We start from the raw sequence: 22,847 nt of genomic DNA, 5'->3' as shown, positions 1-22,847 counted from the left end.
GGAACTCCCAGGGTCCCCCATGCTGCGGGGCAGGGCAAAGGGACACTCTCTAAAACTGGAGCAGCTCCTGCAGTCAAAAATGTCACTGTCACGGATAAAGGCCGAGACGGCCCTGGGCCAGGAGCAGGGCAGCGGGAGAGGTGACCTGCAGAGAAATCCACCCCGGGAGCCTCCCTGCAAGAGGCAGACCGGCCTTCGTCCCCGCGCACGTGGCCTGGCTCGGCGCCCGCCGGGGCGGGGACAGGGGGGCACCGCAGACACTAACAAAGAGCTGACTCGCGGCCAGGCCGGCTGCCAGCCCGAGAGCAAGGGGTTTAATTCGTCCGACAGCCACCGAGACGAGTAACGACAGAGGGCTGTCGACAGCGGGCTGTTCTTTCCAGAGGGCTGTCCGAGCAGGTCGCTGCGCGGTGACCCTCCCTGAAAACTCGTCCTAAACAGATTCTGCGTCCTTGGTCAAACTCTCCCAGCCGGGAGTGTGACTGATGACGAGACTGGTCCCCCTTCCCGGGTGGGGAAACCGAGGCACGTGAGATCAGGGGCTGAGGTCACACGAATACCGGGTCACGTCTGGGAGCCGAGGCCCCATCCCCCAGCCTCCTGCCGTCCTGTGAGTCCGGCTCCGGGACGTCCTTCGTCAAGCCCGTGTCCAGCCCCTCAGCAGCGCCGGGCGGCCCGGAGGAGGGGCGCCGGCCACTCTCGCGTGGACGTGGGCTCAGCCAGGCTCCCATGTCATGGGCAGTCTAAACGAGGTATGTCCACTCGAAACTTCAAAGTCTAGAAATGACTTTAACCAATTTTGAGATTCAGACTTTTTAGTAATTCAGAGAACCTTCCCCTAGGCAGCCTAATGTGATGCTTAACTTTACACAGAGCAAAGAAGAAAAAGTCAGATTTTTTTCCCTACTCCGCTCAATGCAAGTTAAAGGCCTGGAATGTTACCGTACCTGTGCCTATAGGCGCATTTATTGCCGCTTCATGTACCATTAAAATTACGTGAGACACGAGCAAGCAGACAGACGATTTGTTCCACAGAAAGTTCGTGTCCCCTCTGCGGTGGCGACAATCGGCCCAGAGAGAGAGCCTCAGGCAAGGAAACCTGTCGTTCCTGCAGGTGGTTTGGGCTTGCATAAATGCAAATGTCTATGCTAATTGTCAAGCTTCTGAAACACGCATATACACTCGGAATTAGACACTCGTCTGAAAATCAGAGTTTTTCTCAATTTTAAGCTCCAATGACATCCTTATTTCCCAGGAGGAAAAATATTGTGATGACCTTAAAACAATATTCAGTAGTCTGCCCAGAGTTTTAGGTTTTCTGGCCAGCCCCCAAAACGCCAACGCACTGCAAATTTCTCGTGAAGAACTCAGGCAGGAGTAGCAGAGCCCAGATCTGGGGGGGGGGAGTGGAGCAGAGCCCCGGCTCAGGACCGCAAGGCAGAGCGAGCCGAGTATCTGTCGGCTGCGGCTGGAGGCTGCAGGACGGAGGCGGCAGGTGAGAAATAAAAGGGACCTCAGAGGGAAATGCACCCCCCCCAGGCCCCGCGCCGCCAGGGCGCGTCACAGTGCACGAGACCAACGGCTGCCTTCACGACGGCAGGACGCACGCACGAGGACACCACAGCACACAGTCAAGGGGGGACGGGAAGTGACACGGGGGGGGCCACAGACGCAGCCACAAACACTTGTAGGAAAAGCGAGCACTTCCCTCGGGAAGTCCACGTGAGAGGAGCCACACCAGGAAAACAAGACGATCACGAGACAGCAGGCAGCGTGCTCTGAGACCGGTCGTCTCCGGGCGGGGGGGTCCGGGGCCCGTGACCGGGGGGAACGAGAAACCCGCTTTGGGAGGTTTAAAGGAGAGAACACACACGGTTTAGTGGGGCCGCCCCGCCGCAGGCTGCTGGTTAGCCACAAACTGCTGGGGAGGCAGACGGACTGCGAGGCGGCTCCCGGGCGGAGGCGGGGCGTGGAATTGGCACGAACAAACCCAAGGTAAAACATCGTACGAAAAATCACGGTCATCGAGGCCCTTGGAAAAAGGACTTTTTTGGTTCCCGGCCACATCTCAAGAAATCAAGGCCAAAAAAAAAAAAAAAAAAAAAAAGGCAAATCCAAGATGGTCCTGTGTCATCCCATCGACACTGGAGGCAGCCCTGCGCCATGAGAAGTGGAACCCGGGGAGGTCATGACGAAAACCTGAGACAGACGTAGGGCTTCTCGCCTTTCCGAGATTCGGGCTGCTCCGCCTCCCTCCCCGGAGGGCGGTCTCTCGGGGCGGGTGGTCCCGAGGCCTGTGTGTGGTGGGTGTGAGGTGCGGGCAGGGCCTGTGACAGGAGGAGCACCGCGTTGCGACAAGGGCGCCCCGGTCGTGAAGTGACGTGAGTCGACGGTTCAAGTGGACATTCCCCAAACCTAGAACCGTCGACGTGACCTTGGGCGTCCTTGTCACAGAGGGCCAACGCAGAGACAGACCGTGCACAGGACACGTCTGCACGCGTCTCTGGTCCTCATCGGTCCTTCCCGAAAACAGCGTCAGGCTGGGTGTCGGGGCCACGGTCTCCAGAGGGCTGGGGTGTAACAGGCGTCCTCCACGACCGTCTGAGCCGATCCGTCTCGCCCTAGCACTAGAGGGAGGAGCGGGGGGGGGCCACGACCTCGGCCACAAGAGCCAACCTGCGTGGTCACGACGTGTGAACGGACAAGCCGCCTCACTCCGAGGTAACCCGGTCGTCCTAAGAAACTCTCCCGTGAGAGGTTCAAGTGAACTTTTTGCCCCAGAGGGAAGGACCATCCTGTTGCCATTTAGGAAAAATAAACAAAAAACCAGGCGTGCGCCTCAGCGCAGCGCCAGGTCAGAAGCCACCCCGGTGCCGCTGGAGTTTGTTGGTGCCAGTTCGCGGCCCGGGCGGCGGGCGCGGCGGGCGGAGGCTCTGACCCTGTGTCGGCTGCGGCTTCCTGCGCCCCGCTGCGTCCAGCTCCTCTTCCGTGGGCGTGAAGGGCAGCTTGGAAGATCTTTTCCCGCGGCTGGAAGGCCGGTCACTGCTGTGACCCAAGTGCCTTTTGTAACACTCTCCTCTTTGCGCCACTGAGGAAGACGGACTCGTTTTACCTTCACACCGGCGAAGACGCCGCCGCGTGGACGCCAACGTGAAAAAGCGTGAACGCTAAGCCCGAGAGAGCGGCTCGCCCACCCCCCTGGCGGGGCAGTCACGGAGCCCACGGCGCCGGTTCCGAACAGAGGGACGTTGTCTGCGGGAATCGGCAGCCAGCGTCGGAAACAGCGTGCACAGTGGGGTGAGCTCGGGGCTGCCCCCCGAGGCGCCCCCGCAAGGCCCCGGGGGCTGGCGTGCACGCCCCGAGGAGCGGGATTTACCTGTTTCAGAAACGAGGCGGGCCGGCTGGTCCACAGGGAGGCAGAGGACAGGGAGGGAGGGAGGGAGGAAGGAAGGAAGGAGGCAGCGTGAATAATGTACGAGGAGGCGGGGACAGCGCGTCGGGGACGCTCTTCAAAGGGAAAGGAGGCCAGGGGCGTCCTCCCTGGGCCGGCGCGGCGGGGAGGCGGCTGGTGGACGAGGGGAAGCCAAGAAGGGCCCAGCGCCCTGGACGCGGCGCGCTGTCCCTGGCCTCTCGGACCCAGCGGCCCCACCGCACCCCGAGCGTGGCCGGCAGCGCGATTCCACGGCCACTCACCCCGGATCCTGGGGCGGGGGGGGGGGCGGTCTCCCATGGTCTGCCTGCCTGGGGAGGCGGAGGCTGGGCCCCTCCTAATGTCTGCTGTCGGGGGAGCGAGAAGGGGGGCCAGCATCTACCCCAGACGTGTGAGGGGCCACACGCTCATTTTAACTTCCCGGGGGAGTGACGGGGACACCGTCTGGGCAGCCGAGGGCAGCGGGCAGCACGTCTCCGACTTTCGTCAGCTACAGGGTGGCCACGCGGGCGCTCCCACGCACGAACCAGACGTGTTGTAACCGCACAGGAAACGTCACAGTTCAAAAACCTGAATCGCTTTTTACTTCACCTTCCAACCTTCCTTCTGAACCCCTCTGTGGTTCAGCTGCTCCGGACAAGGCTTCCCTCCTTACCCCTCCCCCTTGTCCAGGCCTCGTAAGGAAGGGCAGGGAGGGCAGGTGTGGGGGAGGGGCCGTGGGGCCGGGCAGGGTCCTCAGGGACAGGCCCCGGCTCAGGTCACGCCGGCTCAGGTCACGCCGGCTGGCACCACCAAAGCGCCTTCCGATGCCTGCGCGGCGACACCGTGCCCTGAGTTTATTCACCGAGTGCGACAGGAGTCTGTGCGCCGGCCAGCCACCCGCCACGTGACAGGAAGGGCTTTGTCAGCTCTGCTCTAACCCCACCTTCTTCTGCTGAGGGCCCACAGGCGGGCCAAGGTGCGCCTGCCCAATAAACCTGCGGGGCGGGCGGGGGAAGCCAGCAGAGTCAGGTTTGTACCCGACTCCTGACTGCAAAGACAGTACTCGGGGACGCTTCCTGTGGACGGGCCCAGGACCCCCACCAGGGGAAGGAAACGGGCCGGAGGGAGGGAGGGAGGGGAAGAGGGAACACTGGCCCGTGGAGAAGACGCCAGAGGCAAGGGTCCCAAGAACCCCGAGGAGTCAAACAGGCGTGAAACAGAACAAAGCCGCCCGCCCGCCGGAGAGCCGCCTGGGCCTGCTGGTGACGGAGGCTCCAGAACGTCTCCCGGGGAGGGGCTCGGGGACATGCTCACATCACCCTTCGTGAGAGACAGAGCCCGAGGGACAGCCGTGCACTGGACAGAATGAGAGCGAAGAGACAGAGGGTGCCGGGGCCCCCCCAGACACACCTCCAGGGGCCCCCACGCCCGGCCTCTCTCTGGGAGACATGCGCGTCCCAGGGTTGCCTGGCCCCGCCCCCACCCCACGGCCCAGGGAGCAAACGGGTGAGGTGGGGGCCCGAGAGCGTCCTGCCGGCGCCACACCGCTGAGCACGCGCCACAGCCGACCTGGTGACCGAGCGGCACGGCCGCCTGGGCCTGGGCGGCTGCCCCCAGCCACAGCCACGGCCACGAACAACCAGGGGCTGTGTTTCCCGGGAACGGCGGGGCCTGGAACCCCACAGGTGGCACCAGGAACAACTGAGGCCGCCACCCCGGGCTGCGGGGGGCCGGGCGGGGGCACGGGGTGACAGCTACAGACACCGAGACCTCGGGCCGGGGTCCCCAGTGTTCCCGGGGGTCTCCCGTTCCCTACGGGCGTCCTGCACCCAGACCCTGCGTCCCCCCCACCCCGCAGCGCCGCCCAAGGGTCTGAGCCAAGAAGCTGCTCCGGGTCCAGCGTGGAGCCCAAGGGGCGAGACCTCAACGCTGAGCTGTTAGTGACGTTCCAGGTTAATCCCTTCGTCCTGAAGTGAGTCCCCCGGGGGGGTGGGGGGGGGCTGGAGACAAACACCGCCTACCTTCCTGGGAAAAGGTCCTCGGGCTGGGCTGGGGGCTCCCCTGGCCTTCCCGCTCCTTGTCCGAGGGGGCCTTCTTCAGCACGGGAGGCAGCAGAGCCACTTTGGGGGACCCGAGGCTGGGTGGCGAGTCCGGGGCGTCGTCTGCGGGGACAGACACATGAGCTGGGTGCCTCGGGCGCGAGCCGGGCGTCTCTCGGCGCCAGGGACTCGCGGCGCCAGGGACTCGCGGCGCCAGGGACTCGGGGCCGTAAAGGGCATCACAGAATCCTCTGGCCGAACGCCAGGTTCGTGCCCCCCCTCGGCCACTGACGACCAGCACCCACCGACCGCAGCAGGGCGAGCCGAGCAAAGTCCACCCCGGCGGGTCGTCCTGCGGACACAGAGCCCTGGGGGCCGCCGTCTGGCCCCAGGCAGTGAGGGACCCGTGGTCCCTCCTGCCTCGGACGCAAAGGCTGTCCGGCTTCCGCCACACGCGTGAGACATGCAGCCCACTCACTGCCTTCTCCCATCGTCCAACCCACAACCGTGGTCATGGCACACACGTCTGTGCACACATGTACACATATGTGCACACGGAGACCACGCAGGGCAACTTTGAAGCATGGACTTCGGCCGCCAGAAGGGCCCTGGGGTCCCCGGACAAGCGAGGCGATGAAGGGACCCCGGGGCTGGAGGGGGACCCTGCAGCCGGAGCAAGTGTCCTCATCCCCCGGGCTGCACTGCTCGTCCCTGACGGACGGACGGACGGAACTGCCCCGTCCTCTGCTCAGCTACCACACTCGCATGTGCATGTGTGTGTGTGAGCACTCGCATGGTGGTGCATCACACGTGCATGAGTGTGCACACCTGTGTGTGTGTGGTGTGGCACACAGGTGGTGTGTGCATGTTCCCACATGTGTGCATGTGTGTGTGGTTGTGTGCATGTGTCATGTTCCCAGGCATGTGTGCACACACACAGTGTGCGCAGCGGATGGCCTCTTCCGGGTGCCCCTCGGCGGGGTGGGCGTCTGAAACGCCCACTGAACTCCGACCTCCACAAGAACATCCGCGTGTTAACACGGCGTCCGCGTACAATGTACCAAGAACGCCCAGCACTGTGCACACCCGGTGGCCCAGGCCTGCCACGCCCTGTCCTGCACCCCAAACCCGTCCCCCAATACGGGGTGAGCACAGAGCAGCACACACCCTCCCTGTCTGCGGCCCCACCCTCTGGCTGCCACCCCCGGGGCTCTGTCCACCGCGGACGGGCCAGGACGCTCCCCGAGTCTCCCCCTGAGGCCGGCAGCCCCTCATGCGAGGACAGTCTGGGTCGGCGGCCTGGGCGCCGAATAAACGCAACCCGCACCCCACTGTCACTCCCCCTGACGGCCTCTGCACTTTCTCAAGACCCCCACAGGCCCTCCCAGCCCAGCCACCCTGGGAAAAGCCCCCCGGGGCCAGAGCCGCCCCCCCACCAGCACGGCCTTACCAGCCCGCGAGGCGGTCCTCGGCTTCTGCGGGATGGCCGGCCGGGCCGCCAGGCTGGGCCTGGGCGACTGCAGCGCGGGCTTGGGGTTGGAGGCGCTGCGGGCCCGGAAGCCCGCGTCCACTCGGGGGTCCGCCTTGGCGTTCTTCTCTGGGGACCCCAAGCTGAAGCGCGTCTCCGGAAGGGCGGGCTGCAGTTTAGGCCCTGAGGGGACACGGGACACAAACCAGCTTCCCTTCAGGACTCAAAGGGGAGGGGACCCGATCCCGGAGGGGGGGGGCCCGGGCCCAGACGCCGTCCTGCCATGGTCAGCTGTCGGCACAGCCGCGCTGGAGCAGGCACGCAGCGGGCAGCCTGCGTTCCCGGCCTCCGACCACGAATCACTGCGCTGCTGACCAGCGCCACGCGGGTCGGCCTGCAGGCCCCCGCGGTGTGCCCAGAACACGGTCCCCCCCGCACGGCGGGGGCTGGGGCCCGCCGGGACTCGGCCAGCTGCAGGGCGCCCATCGGCAAGGGGTCCGCCCGCAGGTCCCGGGTCAGGACGGCCCCCCCAAATCACACCCCCCAGCCCACAGTCTGGGAGTTCTTCTCAATGAGCTCCCTCCCCTGGGGAGGGCTGCCCTGTCCGGCCACAGTGGTGGGGGACGTGCCCCACGAGGCCGGGGCAGGGGGCGGCGCGACAGCCCGACGCTGGGACGGCTGGGACAGCAGAGGCCGGCCCCTGCTCCGCCCACCCCTCTGCCTGCCCGTCAACCCCGTGCGGCCCCGCAGCAGCGGCAGGAGAGGGGTTTCCTGGGCCGGGGCGCCCGGCCGACTCACCTGCCCCACCGCCGTCCAGCTGCTCCGAGGTCACGGCCGGGCTGGGAGGCTCCTGGGAGGCGGCGGCGTTCCCGAGCTTCTGAAACCCAAGCCCCCCCCGCAACAAGAGTGCCTATTAACTTCAGGTTTAGAGGAGAAGGAAGCAGACAGCAATAACGAGAGCAGGGAAGGGCTCTTTAACTGCAGGGCTGTCGGGGTGGCGGAGTCCGGCCCCTCCCTGGGGCCCCTGGGACCCAGCTCTGAGGGGCACGTTCTGTCCGGTGTCCACGGTCAGGGCGTGGCCCCCCCCGGGGATGCGCCCACAGGTGACACGTGTGTGGGATCGGGGAGGCCACTGGCCTCGGCGACACGTCCCGTTTCCCTTGCTGAGCTCTTGCCTGGGCTCAGCCGCCCCCGCCGCCCCCTTCCCGGGGGCTCCGCCGCTGTGAGTTCGGGGACCCACTCCAAGCTGGGCTCCAAAACTCCAGGCACAGCAGCAGCAGCAAAACCTCGGCAACGCCAGTGCACGGAACTGGTGGCGGGGGGGGGGGGCGCCCAGGGCAGGCGGGGGCTCCGGTGCCACGGAGGCAGCGCCCAAGGCCCGGCCGTGGCGTTCCAGCGGCGGCGGATAAACACAGGCAAACCGGCCGGGATTCGGCACACACTACACCTGGGCACGTGGCCCGGGAGGACCCGGGACGGAGAAGCCAGACCGGCGCTGGGGGCACTCGGCCCGCCAGGCGGCCCCAGGCCCGGCCCTGCCCTGTCTCGGCGGGTGGGTGACAGGTGGCGCCTGCCCACTCTCAGCGCTGTCGCTCCAGGTGCACGTGTTAACAGAGAGCAGCGTGAAGAGGACTCCTCAAGAGGAAGGTGAAGGCGACATGTGTCTGTTTTTTATCGACAGTCGATTCACCACCCCTGCTCACGGTGCTAACTTACAAAAAACACAGTCATGGGATTTTAGGGGACAGCACTATACAGCTAATTTTTGAAAGGCCTTTTCTCACCACTTTATTGTTCTACTAGAGCGAATGCCCCTGGCTGATTGAAAGTTTAGGCTCGTACTAAGGGTCTTGACCATTGTCGTCGTTTTAAACAGACACCAGGTGGCGCTGCGAGGCCGCCAGTGTGGACGGCGAACAAACACCGGACCAGAACTGTGTCGCTTGGAGTCTCTTTCTGTCCCGAGCCCAAAGCCCTTGGAAAAAGCCCCCAGCGTGGCCCCTCCTCCTCCCCAAAGGCAGCCCCTGGCCGGTGGAAACAGCCATTAGACAAACAAGCAGCCCATCAGTGAACACAGCTCCCTCGCTGTCCTGAAGAAATCCCACGGAACAGGCTCAAGTCTGAGCTTTTCCCGTAAGGACACGGTCCCAGCGTTTACTCCAAGCGTGACCGGTGCAGGCCATCACACTCAGAGTGTGTCCTCAGAACAGGGCGGTCAGGTGCCCCCGTCCGCTCTGCCCCGACGGAGGAGCGATCGGTGGCCGGGCGTGGCCAGACCATGACGGGGTGGACGGACAGCTGCACCGACGGCGGGGGCGGGGAGGATGGACGTCGTGAAAAGGCCCCCAGGTGTCTGGAGGTCGCCTGAACAGCCCTCCCCGCCCGGAAGGGTTCCCCATTTGCTCTCTGAAGACTGAGGGTGTGCTGGGGTGGGGGGCTGCCCCCCATAAAAGGGGGTGCCAGCTCCCTTTCCCTGGAGAGCCCAGGTCCGAGAACTCAGAGGGCCTCAGAGCAAACGGGGGCCGAGGGTGGGCACCGGACGGCCGGTGACCACACAGCCCTCCCAGCAGCCGCAGGGGAAACGGGCAGAGAGGGAGGAAAAAGTCCCCACTGACACCTTGAAAACAGGGTCAGGGAATAAACAAACAAACAAATAAATGATGCACTGAGTCAGACTCGGACAGCAGTCCACCCACCCACGGTTTTTACCCCGAGAGATGTCTCTTCACAGGGACAGACGGCCTGTTGGGGTCAGGGGGTCGGATGAGCTCCCGCGGGAACACCTGGACTGTCCCTTCTTTCGACTTTTAAGGCGGGCACAGAGCCGGGGGCTCAGGCTGGACGGAGGTGAGCTGGGACGTGAGCAGGAAGCGGGCCCACGTGCCTGCAGTCAGAGCCCGGTGTCCGTGCTTTACCTCCAGCCGCCCCCGGGGGGCCCCGGGGCCCCGGGACGGGGCGCTCAGAGCGCCCTCAGGTCTGGGGGTCCCCGGGGGCGGCCGTCCGTCCGTCACACGGGCCTGTCACAGGTGCCACCCACGACCGACGTGGGACACTGTGGCTCTCAGGAAGCACGTGGCCCAAACGCCGTTTTTTTTCTTTAAGGAAAAAACCCCTCGGTTTCTGGGTTTCATTTCACCGAAACGCTACTTTGTGCGCCCGTCCCCACGGGGCGGGGCGGCGTGCCCGCGGGCCTCACCTTGTGCACACAGGCCGCCCGGCGCTCCTGCTTGGCCTTCATCTCCGCCAGCAGCCCGCTGCCCATCACCTGCACCCCGTACCGCCGGCCGCCCTGGGGGCTGCCCCTGCCGTCCCCGGGCTCCGGCCGCCCCGCCTCGTCCGCCGCCGGGCTCTCGTCCGCGGCCTCAGGCATCCCGGTCTCCTCCGCCCGCTCGGAACCGCCGTTGTGCTCCGCCGGCCGCGAGTCCCGCCTGGGCGTGTCCCCGGCCGGGCCCCGGACCGCGCCCTTGGGCGAGGACGGCTCCTCCGCCATCAGCACCGTCGGCGGCCGCTCGGGCTTGGACCGGGGTTTGATGAGGTTGAGGAAGCCGCTCCTCCGGGACTCCCGCTTCTTCTTCTCGTCGCCCCCCTCGCAGAGCTCGGGGGGCTCGGGGCCCCGCACGGACGACCTCCTGTGGGTCAGAAGAAGGGACGCTGCGGGCCAGACCAGGACTCCCGTCGCCGCCAGAGTCGGCCCGAAGGTCAAGGCGGGGCTGCTGCTCCTGTGGCGGGCGTCCCGAGTCTCCGGGGGGCGGGCGGGAGTCCCTGCGCCCAGGAAACAGAGGGGGAGCGGGGGCAGCACCCCCACCCCCGGGGGGGGCCACTCAGGACCACGTGGGCGAGGACCAGCAGGGTGGGCGGGCCGGAGCTCCAGACTCGGGGGCCACCGCCGGGTGGACTCCGGGGCCCAGCGATGCCCCCGCAAGCCCCTGAAGTCCTTCCCCGATGGTCGGGCCGCACCTGAAGCGTGACCCAGAGGGCGGGCTGGTCCTCGCCTCTGACCACCCATGGGGGGTGGGGCAGCCGAGGGGAAAGGCAGAGGGCGGGTGTCCCCACGGTCACCGAGACGATGTGAGCACGGGGCGTTGCGGGGACCCGCCGCTGTGGTGTGACCCGGCGGGCGGGAGAGAGGAGAGTGTGCGTGTGTGCACGTGTGTGTGTGAGTGTGCACACGAGTGAGAGTGAGTGTGCTGCCTGTGTGTGTCCCGTGGGCAGCGGGAGCTACACTACCGCCCTCTGGAGTAAGGAGTCACTGATCACAGTTACCCTCTGAAGCTGGGAGCCAGGGAACTGAGTTGTTAAGGGATCTGGAGGCAAAACACAACAAACATCTGAGGGAACAGGAACGGCCTGGCGCTGGGAGCAGGGAAAGAAACAGGGAGGTGTTTTTTTTTTTGGTCAAAAGCCTTAAAGGGCATCTGACATTCTGAATCGTGAGCACGTCCAACTTCGATCCCCAAACGCCCTTCGCCCACCTCGGGGCCCGGCCCTCCGCACACCTCGGCGAGCGCGTCCACGTGTGTCTGTCCGGGGCCGGGGCCGCTCCCCCCGCCCTGGGCAGCGCCTTTGCAGACCCAGGACTTCGCACCTTGGACGGTGTGACCAGCTGCCGTCCTGAGCGCCTGGCCAGGTCGCCCGAAGGCGCGGCGGTCGCCCCGGGGCAGGGGAAGGGCTCGCAGGCTCCGAGTCAGATGCAAAGTGACCCCCCGCCCCCCACAACTAGCTACAAGCCGCGTCCTGAAGCTCAGGAAGAAAGAGCCCTCGGTGGGACCCGCAGCTCACAGGACCCCCCCCCAACCCCGCGGTGACCGTGGCCGACCGTGACTGTCTCACCGGCCGTGTCGCAGACCCTGGGGTTGCCCAGTCGGCTGCAGGGGAGTGGCCCTCCACAGGGAGAGTAAGACGTGGAGGCCAGTCAGTCAGCGGGACCCCCACGCCCGCCATGTGGCCCCGCGTCAGCTGGCATTGCTTCAGTCTCCGACACGGAGAGTCCGCTCCCCCATCCCCCGAGCTGGGGAAAACCACCGTCCCGGACTCCCCACGGACCGTGCGCCCTCACGCAGGCGCGGGGCACGAAGACAAAAGTGTCCAGTCGGCCGCAGGGGGCGGGGGCGCAGCCACCGGAGGGCCTCAGAGAATAAACGGCACTTCAGTTGGTGCCTAGAATTCTCCCCAGGACAGCGGGCCACCCTCCCAGGTCAGAGGCAAACTACTGGGTCCCGAAGCTCAGAGCGTTCGCTAGGCCCCCGCGCCGCCCTGCCGAGGCGAGAAACGGCACCCCGACCCTCGGGAACTGGTGGTTCCTCCCTCCCGGCGCCCCCCGGCCCCGCCCCCCGGCTTGTCGGGCGGTTTCAATGCCTTCCAGACGGTGGCATCGCAAGGGGAGGAAACCTCAGACACGAACCCGGGTCAGGAGTGTTTGGGGGTGGATCTGCCTCGACTGAGGGTCCCTCCCAGACCAGCACCGTGGTCCTCAGTCCCGGCTCCCCCCTCCGACCTTCTCGGCCGGCAGGTTGGGGCCCAGCTGAGGCCAGGAACTCGCCTCTCTACCTCGGGCCCGGCTGGTGGTGAGGCTGCTGGCCGGGAGACCCCGCTTTGCAAACCAGCAGAGCAGTGGGTCCCGTCGCAGAAATGTGCCCCCGGGCGAAATACACGGGCCCCCGGTGACGCGGTTGGACTGTCGGGTTCGCCAGCAGAGTGCGAATTAAAGCGCGTCAGGAGTGCCCGCTCCTACTCACATCTTGGTCACCTTCTTGGTGAAGAACTCGTCGACCCCTTCGTCCACTCGGCCCATGAGGCCGTTCTGCTCGCCATCCGGGGCCGCGGGGGCGGCGGCGCAGACCTGCAAACCAGACGGGGCGGCGCTGACGGGAGGCGGGGACCCCGGGGGCACCGGGCACGGGTCCGAGGCACTGCCCTGCGGCGTGGGGACCACAGACTGAGGGACGGGCAGGAGCCACGCGGCCACGAGTGACGAGGGCGGAGCGGACGAGGGGCACGGGAGGGACGGGGGCCTGGCGGGGGGGGTGTCTCGGCTGCTGGCGCCTCACAAGCAGCTCGGGCCCAACAGGCTGTGAAGTGACGGCTGTTTCTTTTCTTTGTTTTTTTAATCCTCCCCCGAGAACACGTTTTACAGATTTTAGAAGGAGAAGAGAGACAGAGAAACATCCGCTGATCGGTCGCCTCCTGTACACACCCAACCGGGGTTCGAACCTGCAACCTTCCCGTGTGCAGGCCGATGCTCCCACCCACGGAGCCACCCGGCCAGGGCCCTGGGCTGTGTGGCCGTCACCACGGTTGGCTCCGCAGACCTGAAAGTGCACCAGCGCTGCCTTGTGGCAGCGAGAGGCCCAGAGATCTTTCTCTGACCCCCAAGACCCGGCAAGGAGGGCGCTTCCCTGCCAGCGCCGTGAAGGGGTGTCATTCTGAAACCCAAACGGGACCGACCGTCTCGACAAGAAAAGGAGAAGAAGGACAGGCCCCTCGCACGGATGCACAGAGCTGAGAAAACCCCAAGGAGAACACCGGGACGGGTGAAAGCACACGCAGTCCCAGTGTGGCCTGGAGCCCTCGGAGGCTGCGGGCCGAGGGCCAGCTCAGCGCAGGGGGGCGGGGGCCCTGGGGGGGGGGGACTGAGTCTGCTCAACCCTAGCGAAACCACACGCCAGCAGACAGATCACGGGTGATGGGTGACGTCACGTGCTCGCCGCTACTAAAGATGGGGGATGAAGCCGGACCAGCCACCTGCTCCTCCTCCTCCTCCTCCTCCTCGGCTGCACAGGGGGCTGAGGGTCCAGGGGACCCTCTCGGAACTGCTCCGGGGGCCAGCGCATTGAGAACCGCAAACGCAGCGACATCCTGAGGCAGGGGGTTCTCGCTGTGAACCCCGGGGTCCAGCACCCCAGGCTCGGGAAGAGCTGGGTCTGTGCAGACAGACCCCCGGCTGGACTCGCCGCCCGGGACGCCGCCCGGCTGGCCGGGAGACCCCCCCACGCTCCTCCACCGGGCTCCGCCTCCCGCCCCTCCCTCCTTTCCTACTTTGTAAACGTATAAAAGCGCACACCGTCCTCCTTCCCCGCCTCTGCCTCCTTTCACGTCTAAACCGGACCACGAGTGCCCCTCCACGCGGAACGGGCCGCAGAGGAACTGTGTACTCGGTAACCTTCTAGAACCTTCACCTTCGCCCGCCTGAGACGCGCTCTCCCCCACTCAGAAGGAACAAGGGAACTACCCCTCCCCCGCACGCCCCCCCCAGCCCCGTGTCTCACAGGCACTGAACTCCCGGGCTGGGGGGGCGGGGGGACGAGCTAAGAGAGGAAGCCGGTCCCCGGTTTGGGAGCTGCTGGCCCGAGGCGCCCGGGGACAGGCCAGCGCAGGGGCGGGTGAGTCTGGAGCCCGGCAGAGGGCGGGGGTCATCACCCAGGTGGGGGCCGCGGGTTGGACGGCAGCACCCAGACGCCTCACTGAAGGCCGGGCTGCAGGGGCGGGGGTGGGGGGGTGGGGACAAAAGCGTGTCGACTCTGAGGCCGCGGAGTCGCCGCTCAGGATGGAGGAGCCGTCTCGTCCGGTGACGGCCGACACCAGGGGAGATGCGACGTGTCTGCGGGACCAGGCCGGGAGGGGCCGGGCCGGGCAGCTCCGGGTGGGCGGCTCAGAATGGAGAGTGCGTTCAGAGCAGGGGTGGGAAGGAGACCATGGGCCAGACAGACTGATTCAAGAAGCCCGGCTACACGAGAGAGGACTCGTGGACCAGGGAGGGACACGCGGGGCCGGTGTGGCCCCGGCACACACACTCCCGTCCCGTCTGCCGGGGACCCACGGCTCCGGTCCGGGCCGCCGACGGCAAAGGCGCCAGAGCAGGTCGGCACGCGGGTCGGTGGGGCACAGGCAGCCGCCCCCAAGCCAGCCGCCAGCGATGCCGGCTCACGCACAGGTTCCTGGCCAGAGAGTTTGGGCACTTTTACTCCCGGATGCTGTCACCCTGCACGCGGGCGGCCTGCTCGTCTCGGCCACGTGACGGGCGTTTTCCTGGGGACCCCCGAGGGCAGCCCGGCTCTGAAGAGGCGGGGCCCACGGTGCTGCCTTTTCCAAAACCCTCGAGCAGCACCACGGGGGGCTCCTCTGCAGCGCCCCCGCCGGCCCCCCACCTACCGCCGCCTGGGTGGGCTGCTGCTTCTTGTGGCGCCGCGGCCGCAGCTTGGTGAAATGCTGCAGCTTCCTGCCCTCCTCGGAAGGCAGCTCCGCGATGAGGCCCGAGCCCCGCCTCTCCGGCCGGCCGGGCGGGTCCTCCACGTGGATGGGCACGTCCTCCAGCGCCTTGTCCAGGTCGAACTCCATCTCTGCAAGAGAGCAGAGCCCGGGGCCACGCTCACACGCAGAGACGGACCGCAGGTCCTGGAGGCGACTGGGGTCCCTCACGGAAGGGCCAGCGGCCACCCGCTGGTCGCCCGGCGGTCTCGGCGGCGGCGGGCCCAGAGCCCCCAGCAGGTGCGAGGCCCTGGGGTGCGGGGGTGGGGGAGACGGCCAGACACTCACCGAAGGCCCTGGAGACCGGCCGCAGCATCCGGCTGTGGATCGTCTTCCTCTTGGACTTGGGGGTCATCTGGCGACAGAACACAGGGGGCGCTGAGTCCGGTGTCCGCCCGAAACGCGCCCCTCACACTTCGGGGACATGCAGGACCCGCCGTTCCACCTCCTGGGATGACGGGGGGCACCCGGGGGCAGCCTGACGGAGAGGACGGGACCCACGCGTCCCCAACTCGGAGTGTTGTCCCCAGCACCCCACCCCGGCCGGCCACCCCCCGACCCAGGACCCGCTCTGCACCGCCGGGAGGGTGTCCAGATGCGCATGGAGTCGGAGGCTGCGAGGCTGTAAAATCAGTCCCTGAAACCCGGGAACAACGATTCACTCTGCGTCAGCACGGCGACGTCGGCGTCAGCGGCCGACTCTCGCCTTGGCCACCGCGGCGATTGCCGGGCCCGGTTCCCGTCTCGGCCGCCCAGATTTTCACCTGTCCGCTGCGGGCCCGGAGCGTGAGGACTCAGCGGGGTGTGTGTGTGTGTGTGTGTGTGTGGGCTCTCGCTTCTCGGAAAGCTGTAATTGGCCCCGCCAGGCCCTTAAGACACGGGACCAGAACCGGAACTACGGCCAAAAGGTCAGGAAGGCACTTGTCCAGCGAGGGCATCATGTCAGCTGCGGGCCCCCCGCTTCCCCCTCCGCAGGGTCTCCCTCAGGTCAGAGACCGAGGGGCTGCCGTCGTCAGCCACACAGATCCAAAGGAGGAAACCGAGTCACAGAGACGGTGGCGGTGCCCCGGGCAGATGCAGGCAGGAGGGGCCGAGCCCCTCCTACCCCGCCAGCCGCCCGCAGACCCCGGCGGTGGGTTTCGGCGACGTCTAGCTGGCCCAGCGACACTGGAGACGGGTGTTTGTGTAAAGGGGCGCAGCGCGCAAACGCTGGAAGGGCACACGCTAGTGCATCTTCATCACCGTCCTCCCTTCCACGGGGTCTTCACACACCCGTGGGTCCTGCAGGTGTGCCCGGGGTGAGGTCACAGCCGCGTGACACGGTTCTGTCATCACCCACTGCCTGCCTCCCGGTCTCCTCCTTCCGTGGGGCTTCAGGACGGCCGCGGGGAGAAAAGGATGGTCCTTCCTTCTCCCACACCCTCCCTTCCCTCCCTGAGAATGGGCCCTTCCGTGACAGGGGCTTGCTCAGCCCCGCTGGCTTATCCCTGGGTCCCTGTGACGTGCCAACCAAATGCGAGGGGAAACGGCGGGTGGGTGAGCTGGGTCACCCCTCCCCCCCATGTCCACAGGGAGCCAGGGCCCTGGTTCTCCACGAGCCGGTTTGCGGCGCCCCCCGCAGCCCAACCCTGCGGGGAGCTGCTGCCATCCAGGAGAACCTCCGGCCGCTCCGTCCTCCGTGGAACCGGAACTCTCTTCCCTTTTTGCACCAAAACGAAAGGGCGAGTTTTCCCAGCCTGTGTCTGCATCCTCCTCCGCCTTCCCCGACCTCTGGCTGTCCCCGCCTGCGTGTTGTCCGGTCGGGGACATCACGACGGGCCCATCCCGGGGGGGCAGCACTGAAGTGGAGGCGGTCACCCCACAGGCCACCTCACAGGTCGGCCTGGGCTCGTCCCCTTGTCCCCGCCCACCACTGCCTCCGGCCCGGACGGAGTGGCTTCCTCTTCCAAAGTGCTCTCACTCGTAGTGAGAGGTGATGTTTCAGTTCACCGCTTCCGGGCCCCTGAGGAACACAGTGTCACACCCTTCCGAACGTGGCTGCGGAGGGAAACGCCCTAAACACGGACCCCCGTCCCGTTCCGACGTCACAGACCAACCACCGAGAGTGTGCAGGCGAGGGTGGGCGCTGGGACTGAAGCCCCCGGCCCTGTCCCTCCGCAGCCCGGAGCCCCGAAACCTCACCCTTCTGATCCAGTTTTCCTGACGGGTCCAACACTGCCCCCCCCGCCCCCCAGAGCTCCTCAGCAACGTGCCCCTTGACCCCGAGGGAAGGACGAACTCCAGAACCTCACACACAACCGTTATCCCCCACCAGACCCACTTCTAACACGCACTCCCTAGACACGCTGGTTTTTTTAAAAATCGAGAGTTAAATTGTTTCTATCGCCACAAAAACAGGATGGAGTAGTTTCCTTCTTCATTTACAAGTTCGCCCAGAGAATAATAAACACCGCCCCCCCCACAGCTGCACACTCGAGAATCCTAATCACTGTTCTCTCCCGCGAGGTTACCCAAACACGCTGGTTACAGACGCACCGGAGCCGCTGCAAAGCAGCCTAGTAACCTTCTCCTAACGCGGGACGGGGCTCGCGCTGCCCACGGCCTGCGCCCTGGAAAACCAGCAGAATGGAAAGCCGAGGTCCTCACACTTGTCCCCCCCACAACGGTGCAGGAAGCACCGACCCCCTCCCAAAGGTTGACGCCCTCCCCAGTGGCCCCGCTTGCTTGCAGCCCAGGGCTGGGGCGCTGGACACCCACGGCCGGTGTCCTGGCTGCACCGTCTCCGAAACCCAGTCCCGCGGGCAGGTCGCTGCCTGTGGCGTCCAGGGCCTACGGGCGGGGGCGGGGGCGGCGGGGCAGCGTCCTGGGACGCGGCCAGGCGGCGCAGAAGCAAGCGGACGGCAGAGCGCAGGCCCGGGCAGCCGGGGACAGCAGAGCCGCCGAGTACTTACACTTGAGCAGCAGAGGGTCTCCAAGCAGCAAAAAGAAAGGGAGAGAGCGTGAATGGAAGAGGAGACGAGCAGCAGCGTTACAAGGACGGGCGGGGGGTGGGGGGGGGGAGCAGGGGGCAGGGGGAGCAGGGGGCAGGGGGAGGGCAGGGGGCGGCATTCCCAAGCACACAGAGCAGCCTCAGAGGCCTCGGGAGCCGAGGGAGGAGGCAGGACCGCGGCCAGAGCGGGGCGAGTGCAGGGCCTTCACGAGCCGAAGCTCCATCGCAGCTCCGAACCGCAGCACCCCCAGACACGTCACCCCGTCGGCTGACTGTGTGCACGGCGCCCTCGCCCGACCCCGTGGGGGGCGGGGGGGCGAGACCCCGTGCTGGGGGCGGGGACCGCGTGAGCTCCGCAGGCGCACGGCACACGGAGCACCTGCTGCGTGGACATCAGCCGACTCCGGGGGGGGGCTCCGGACCCGGCCAGGGCGGGTCCCGGGAGCAAAGCGGGGGCGTCCCTGCCGGGGTCCCTGCCGCCATCCGCGCCCCCGCTGCACTTCCGGGTGAAGCAGCCTCGAACCCGCGCAGGCGCCCAGGCCCCGGGGAAGGACGTGGGCCAGACCCCACGCGGCCACCTGCCTGCCTGCCGCGCCGCGCACCTTAGGGGGAGCCCGCACGTCACGCCGACCCCCCGACTGACCAGACGGCCTGTCGTCACGAACGCTGTCAGGGCATCTTCTTCCTGTTCGAGCACGTCGGCTCCCCAGTCTGGGGGCGTGGGACCGGCGGGTGGGACCGTTCCCAGCACAGGCCCCCGCCCCCACCCCCACCCCCGCCAGCACCACCGCCCCCGAGCCTCCATCCCCGAGACCCCCGTCTGTCAGCAGCGTCCCGAACGTCTCGGTCCCGGGGCGTCCAGCCTCGTACTTTCTTAGGGACCCTCCCTCAAACAGACCTCGTTCCACGGTCCGTGACATTAACTCAGAAATAGCCTTGCCGCACGAAAGGAGGAAAAGAGTAACATGCATTTTCAGATGTTCCTGAACCGTGGGAAACACGGGTCTCCGCCCCTTTAACTCGCATCCCCCCGAAAACCCCCGCAAGGCGGGGCCCAGGGGCCAGCCTGGGCAGCCTGGCTCTGGGTGGGCCCCGAGGGTCAGACCCCCTTCCCTCCCCTCCCGAGAGGCTCACCCGGCCACGAGACAGGCCAGCGCCCCGGCACAGGAAGGGGGGGGACCCTCCCAGCGGCTCAGCTTCTAGAAGGGCCCGGGGGAGGACAACCACGGCAACCGTGGACCCCACTTCCCAGTGGAGGGAAGACCCCCAGTTGGCTCCTCGGTGCCCGCACAGCAAGCTGACCGACGTCCCCGTCAGGACCGGGGAGGGGCAGACAGAGAGTGAAGGGAGGTCACCCCATCTCTCGAGCTGGTGGCTCGGCTGCCGGGGACGGAGTCCAAACCCTGGACCTGCCACTTCCGGTCGGCGTGGTCGGGTGGTGGGGCTGTGGCCGGGGTCCTCGTCCCGTCAGAGCTGGCCTCCCGGTCCGTGAAACACGTCGTCTGTCCTCGAGAGCAAGGTCAGGAGTCCAAGGTGCTCAGCCCAGAGCCGGGGACAGCGCCCCCCCGGCGGCCACCCAGCGCATCACAGGCCGGTGGTGACTGGAGCACAGGTGACGCCGTCCCGCTGTGGGTCCTCCGTCCCGCTGTGGGTCCCCGTCGTGGGACGAGGTGAGAGCAGCTTCGTGAGGAAAGGGCAGCCGGTTCTGTCTCCTCCCTGTCTGCACCCGGAGCCCGAACAGGGAGAGACACGAACGGGGCCCAGAACCCGCCGTGAGGGAGGAGGGGCCGCCCCGGGGTCAGACACCACCGCCTTCCCCGGGCGTTCTGAACGGGAGAAGCTGTCGTCTTCGCCACGCGGGGAGCTCGGGCACCGAGGTCACATCCAAACACTGTCCTTCTCGTCAGATGCACCTGCTTCCGCGAGAGTTTTCTCCGCTGTCCTCGTGCCCCATCTCGTGTTAGACGGACGGAAACTTCTTCCCCGTGGGCCCTGGTCGCTCACGGAGGTGTCCACCCCTCTGCCCAGCACACTTACCAGAGACACCTCACTCTTTCTGCCCCAGCTAGCCATTCTAAACATTCCCAAGTTTACCAGAAATACAACAAATAAAAGGTGTAAGGATAGTATAATACATGCAAGCAGGCTCTTGATGTAGACTCGTAATTATTAACGTTTGGCAGTGTTACTTTATAGGAAATTCTCCGTTGCCAACTAATTTTGAATGACATCGAGACTTAACAGTCTGAATTTGGAATTACTATTCAGACATTAGTTCAATTAATAACTGTTGGTTCTTGAAAATGAGGTGATTGGTCTCAAAACAGCATTTAGTCAAGACCAATGAATGCTTGCTGAATTTTAACCTGCATTTAAAAAAATTTAAAACTTTTACATTGAGCCCTGGCTGATGTAGCTCAGTAGACTCAGCTCAGGCCTTGCAAACCAAAGGGTCGCCAGTTCGAGTCCCAGTCAGGGCCCGTGCCTGGGTGGTGGGCCAGGTCCCCAGTTGGGGGCACGTGAGGGGCAACCACACACTGATGTTTCTCTCCCTCTCTTTCTCCTTCCCTTCACCTCTGTCCAAAAAATAAATCTTCAAAAAACTTTTTTTACATTGAAATCTGCGTCTGAATTTGTTCAGGGAAAGTCACCGTTGTTTTGTCATCGGAGAGAGGCCTCCCGCGACGTGCCCTGTAAAAACTCAAGGCCCCCGCAATCCCTTCCCAGGAAGCAGCAGCGCGTCCCCGGCCGCTTCCCAGCGGGTGACTTCGAACCGCTCAGACGCGCAGTGCGACGCGGGAACGGCTCTCCAGTGAGCCGGCGGTGCGTGAGGAGCACACTCGCTGGACCCTGGCCTTGTGCCACTTTTCAGACCCCATCGAGTGGCAAATGCACCCCTGGGAGAAGCTGATCAGCGGGATGGGACCCGCGTCCTCCGGCACCCGCAGGGCCGGCCATGGCCCACAGCCGAGAGGCCCACACTCGGCCTAGGGACGGTGCCGGCTCCCGGCACACGCACGTTCCAGCGCGACACGCGGGCGCGTGTGCCGGGGTGAAGAGACGCATCTGGGGAGCGGACGAGTCACTGCCACCGGCCACACGGCCGGCCGGGCGGCCCGGGGCGCTCCCGGGAGGCCGGCCGTGGGCAGACTCGCCTCAAACAGCTGGAAACAGCGGGACCTGTCGCACTTCTGACCCGGGCTCTCCCGACGGCGCTCAGAGACGGCTCGGGCCCGCACTGAGGCTGGACAGCTGCGCACCCTTCCCGCGAGGTTCTGTCTCCACGCTGCTCTGTCTGGTGGCAGTGCGGAGACGGTCCGCATGGAGCGTGAACTCCAGTGGAATCCAACTCGCAATTTCCCTCGGCCGTAGAGCAAAGAAGCCCCCAGGACGACCACATGCCGTCTCCGGCAGGCTCAGCTCCCAGCCACCCGCACGCGGGCGACCCAGGCACCCTGGGCGAGCCGCTTGAGTTTCCTGGGCCTCGGTCTCCTCCCTTGTGCAACAGAAGCTATTCGTACCCCTAATCGCTCCTAGGTCGTCACTATTCATAGACTCGCGAGAGCGCCCGGCAGGTCAGGCCTGGTAGAACGTGGACTGAATGCGTGAGAAGACGTTTAAGTCACTTTGGGATGCCCCTAGGGAAGGGGTCCCGGGGATTTGGGCGGCAAACAAACATTTTAGGTTATAATGAAATGACAGCATCTCCCAAAGCAGCACCCCGCTCCGCATGTCGGGGGCTCCCAATTCCACGTGGGAAAAGCAAGTCCCTGTGCACGCAAGCACCCACCTGCGCTTCCGAGCATTTCCCACACACGGAACAGCTAATCTCGTGTCCGCACTTCACATGCCACGTACGGTGTAAATGCTACCAAGGAAAGCTCATTTAGAAACCCAAAGCAAGCCCTGGCTGGTGTGGCCCGGTGGATTGAGCGCCGGCCTGCGAACCAAGGGGTCGCCGGTTCGAATCCTGGTCAGGGCACATGTCTGGGTTGTAGGCCAGGCTCACGGCACATTCAGTGAAACGTTCAGTTTTCCTCTGGGGTGCGGGGGTGCGGGGGTGCGGGGGTGGGGGGTTCTCTTTAAAAAAAGTTTCCTGAAATCACAAAGAAACTGCTGGGCAGCAGCCTCTGTGGGGGCCTGAGCCTCAGGTTCACCGCTGCACCCGCGGCCTCGGCAGAGGGACACCTCCCTGAACGCACCATCCCGGGGGGGTTCCCTGGGTCCTCGAGCACGGGGGGAGACCTGGACAGACCGGGCGGCGCCCGGGGGGGGGCAGGAGGGGGGCCCAGGGCTCGCGGCGCCCGCGCCTTACCATGCAGGTGTCCAGGTCCTCCAGACGCTCCACCTCCGTGAGCTCCTCGGCCGCGGGCGCCGGGCGCCGGGCGGGCTTCTCGTCAGCCAGCTCCACGTCCGGGGCCTCGGCCGCGGGGGGGGTCCTGCCCCGCCGGGCGAAGTGCTCGGTCTGCGGGGGGAACACAGCGCATCGCAGATGGACCCCGGGCGCGGGACCGGCTGGTGGCTGGGCTCCCGCCTGGGGTGGCGCCCGACGGTGCGGTGTGAACGTGGTTGGTGACCGCCCCGAACTCTCGCTCACTCCCCTCTCTCGGGCTCTGTCTTGGGGGGCAGAGCGTTCTGCCCGGAAAAGACAAAATCTCCTTCCTTCAAAGAACGTCTCTGGAGACTCCATTTTTG

At 66.0% G+C, this 22,847-nt stretch overlaps 1 protein-coding gene across 5 annotated transcripts in view; it reads right to left on the bottom strand.

The window, feature by feature from the left end:
• Positions 1-22,847, bottom strand: part of CARMIL1 (capping protein regulator and myosin 1 linker 1) — a 127,614-nt gene that overhangs the window by 2,250 nt on the left and 102,517 nt on the right. The window contains exons 29-38 of one of the 5 annotated variants that reach the window (XM_045861776.1): positions 22,468-22,617; positions 21,943-22,020; positions 15,452-15,518; positions 15,068-15,255; positions 12,655-12,758; positions 10,116-10,548; positions 7,718-7,793; positions 6,902-7,102; positions 5,434-5,574; positions 2,939-3,088 (exon numbers count right to left, since the gene is read on the bottom strand). In XM_045861776.1, coding sequence (XP_045717732.1) covers positions 2,939-3,088; positions 5,434-5,574; positions 6,902-7,102; positions 7,718-7,793; positions 10,116-10,548; positions 12,655-12,758; positions 15,068-15,255; positions 15,452-15,518; positions 21,943-22,020; positions 22,468-22,617 — 1,588 coding nt within the window. Of the gene's footprint in view, positions 1-2,938; positions 3,089-5,433; positions 5,575-6,901; positions 7,103-7,717; positions 7,797-10,115; positions 10,549-12,654; positions 12,759-15,067; positions 15,256-15,451; positions 15,519-21,942; positions 22,021-22,467; positions 22,618-22,847 lie in introns of all 5 variants that reach the window. The other 4 variants (XM_045861775.1, XM_045861778.1, XM_045861777.1 and 1 more) reach the window with 4 other exon arrangements.

Source organism: Phyllostomus hastatus, unplaced genomic scaffold (genome assembly GCF_019186645.2).
Source record: "Phyllostomus hastatus isolate PE091 unplaced genomic scaffold, TTU_PhHast_1.1 phas_scaffold_216, whole genome shotgun sequence".
NCBI classification, from domain to species: domain Eukaryota; kingdom Metazoa; phylum Chordata; class Mammalia; order Chiroptera; family Phyllostomidae; genus Phyllostomus; species Phyllostomus hastatus.
This window is presented reverse-complemented; position numbering and strand designations above follow the sequence as displayed.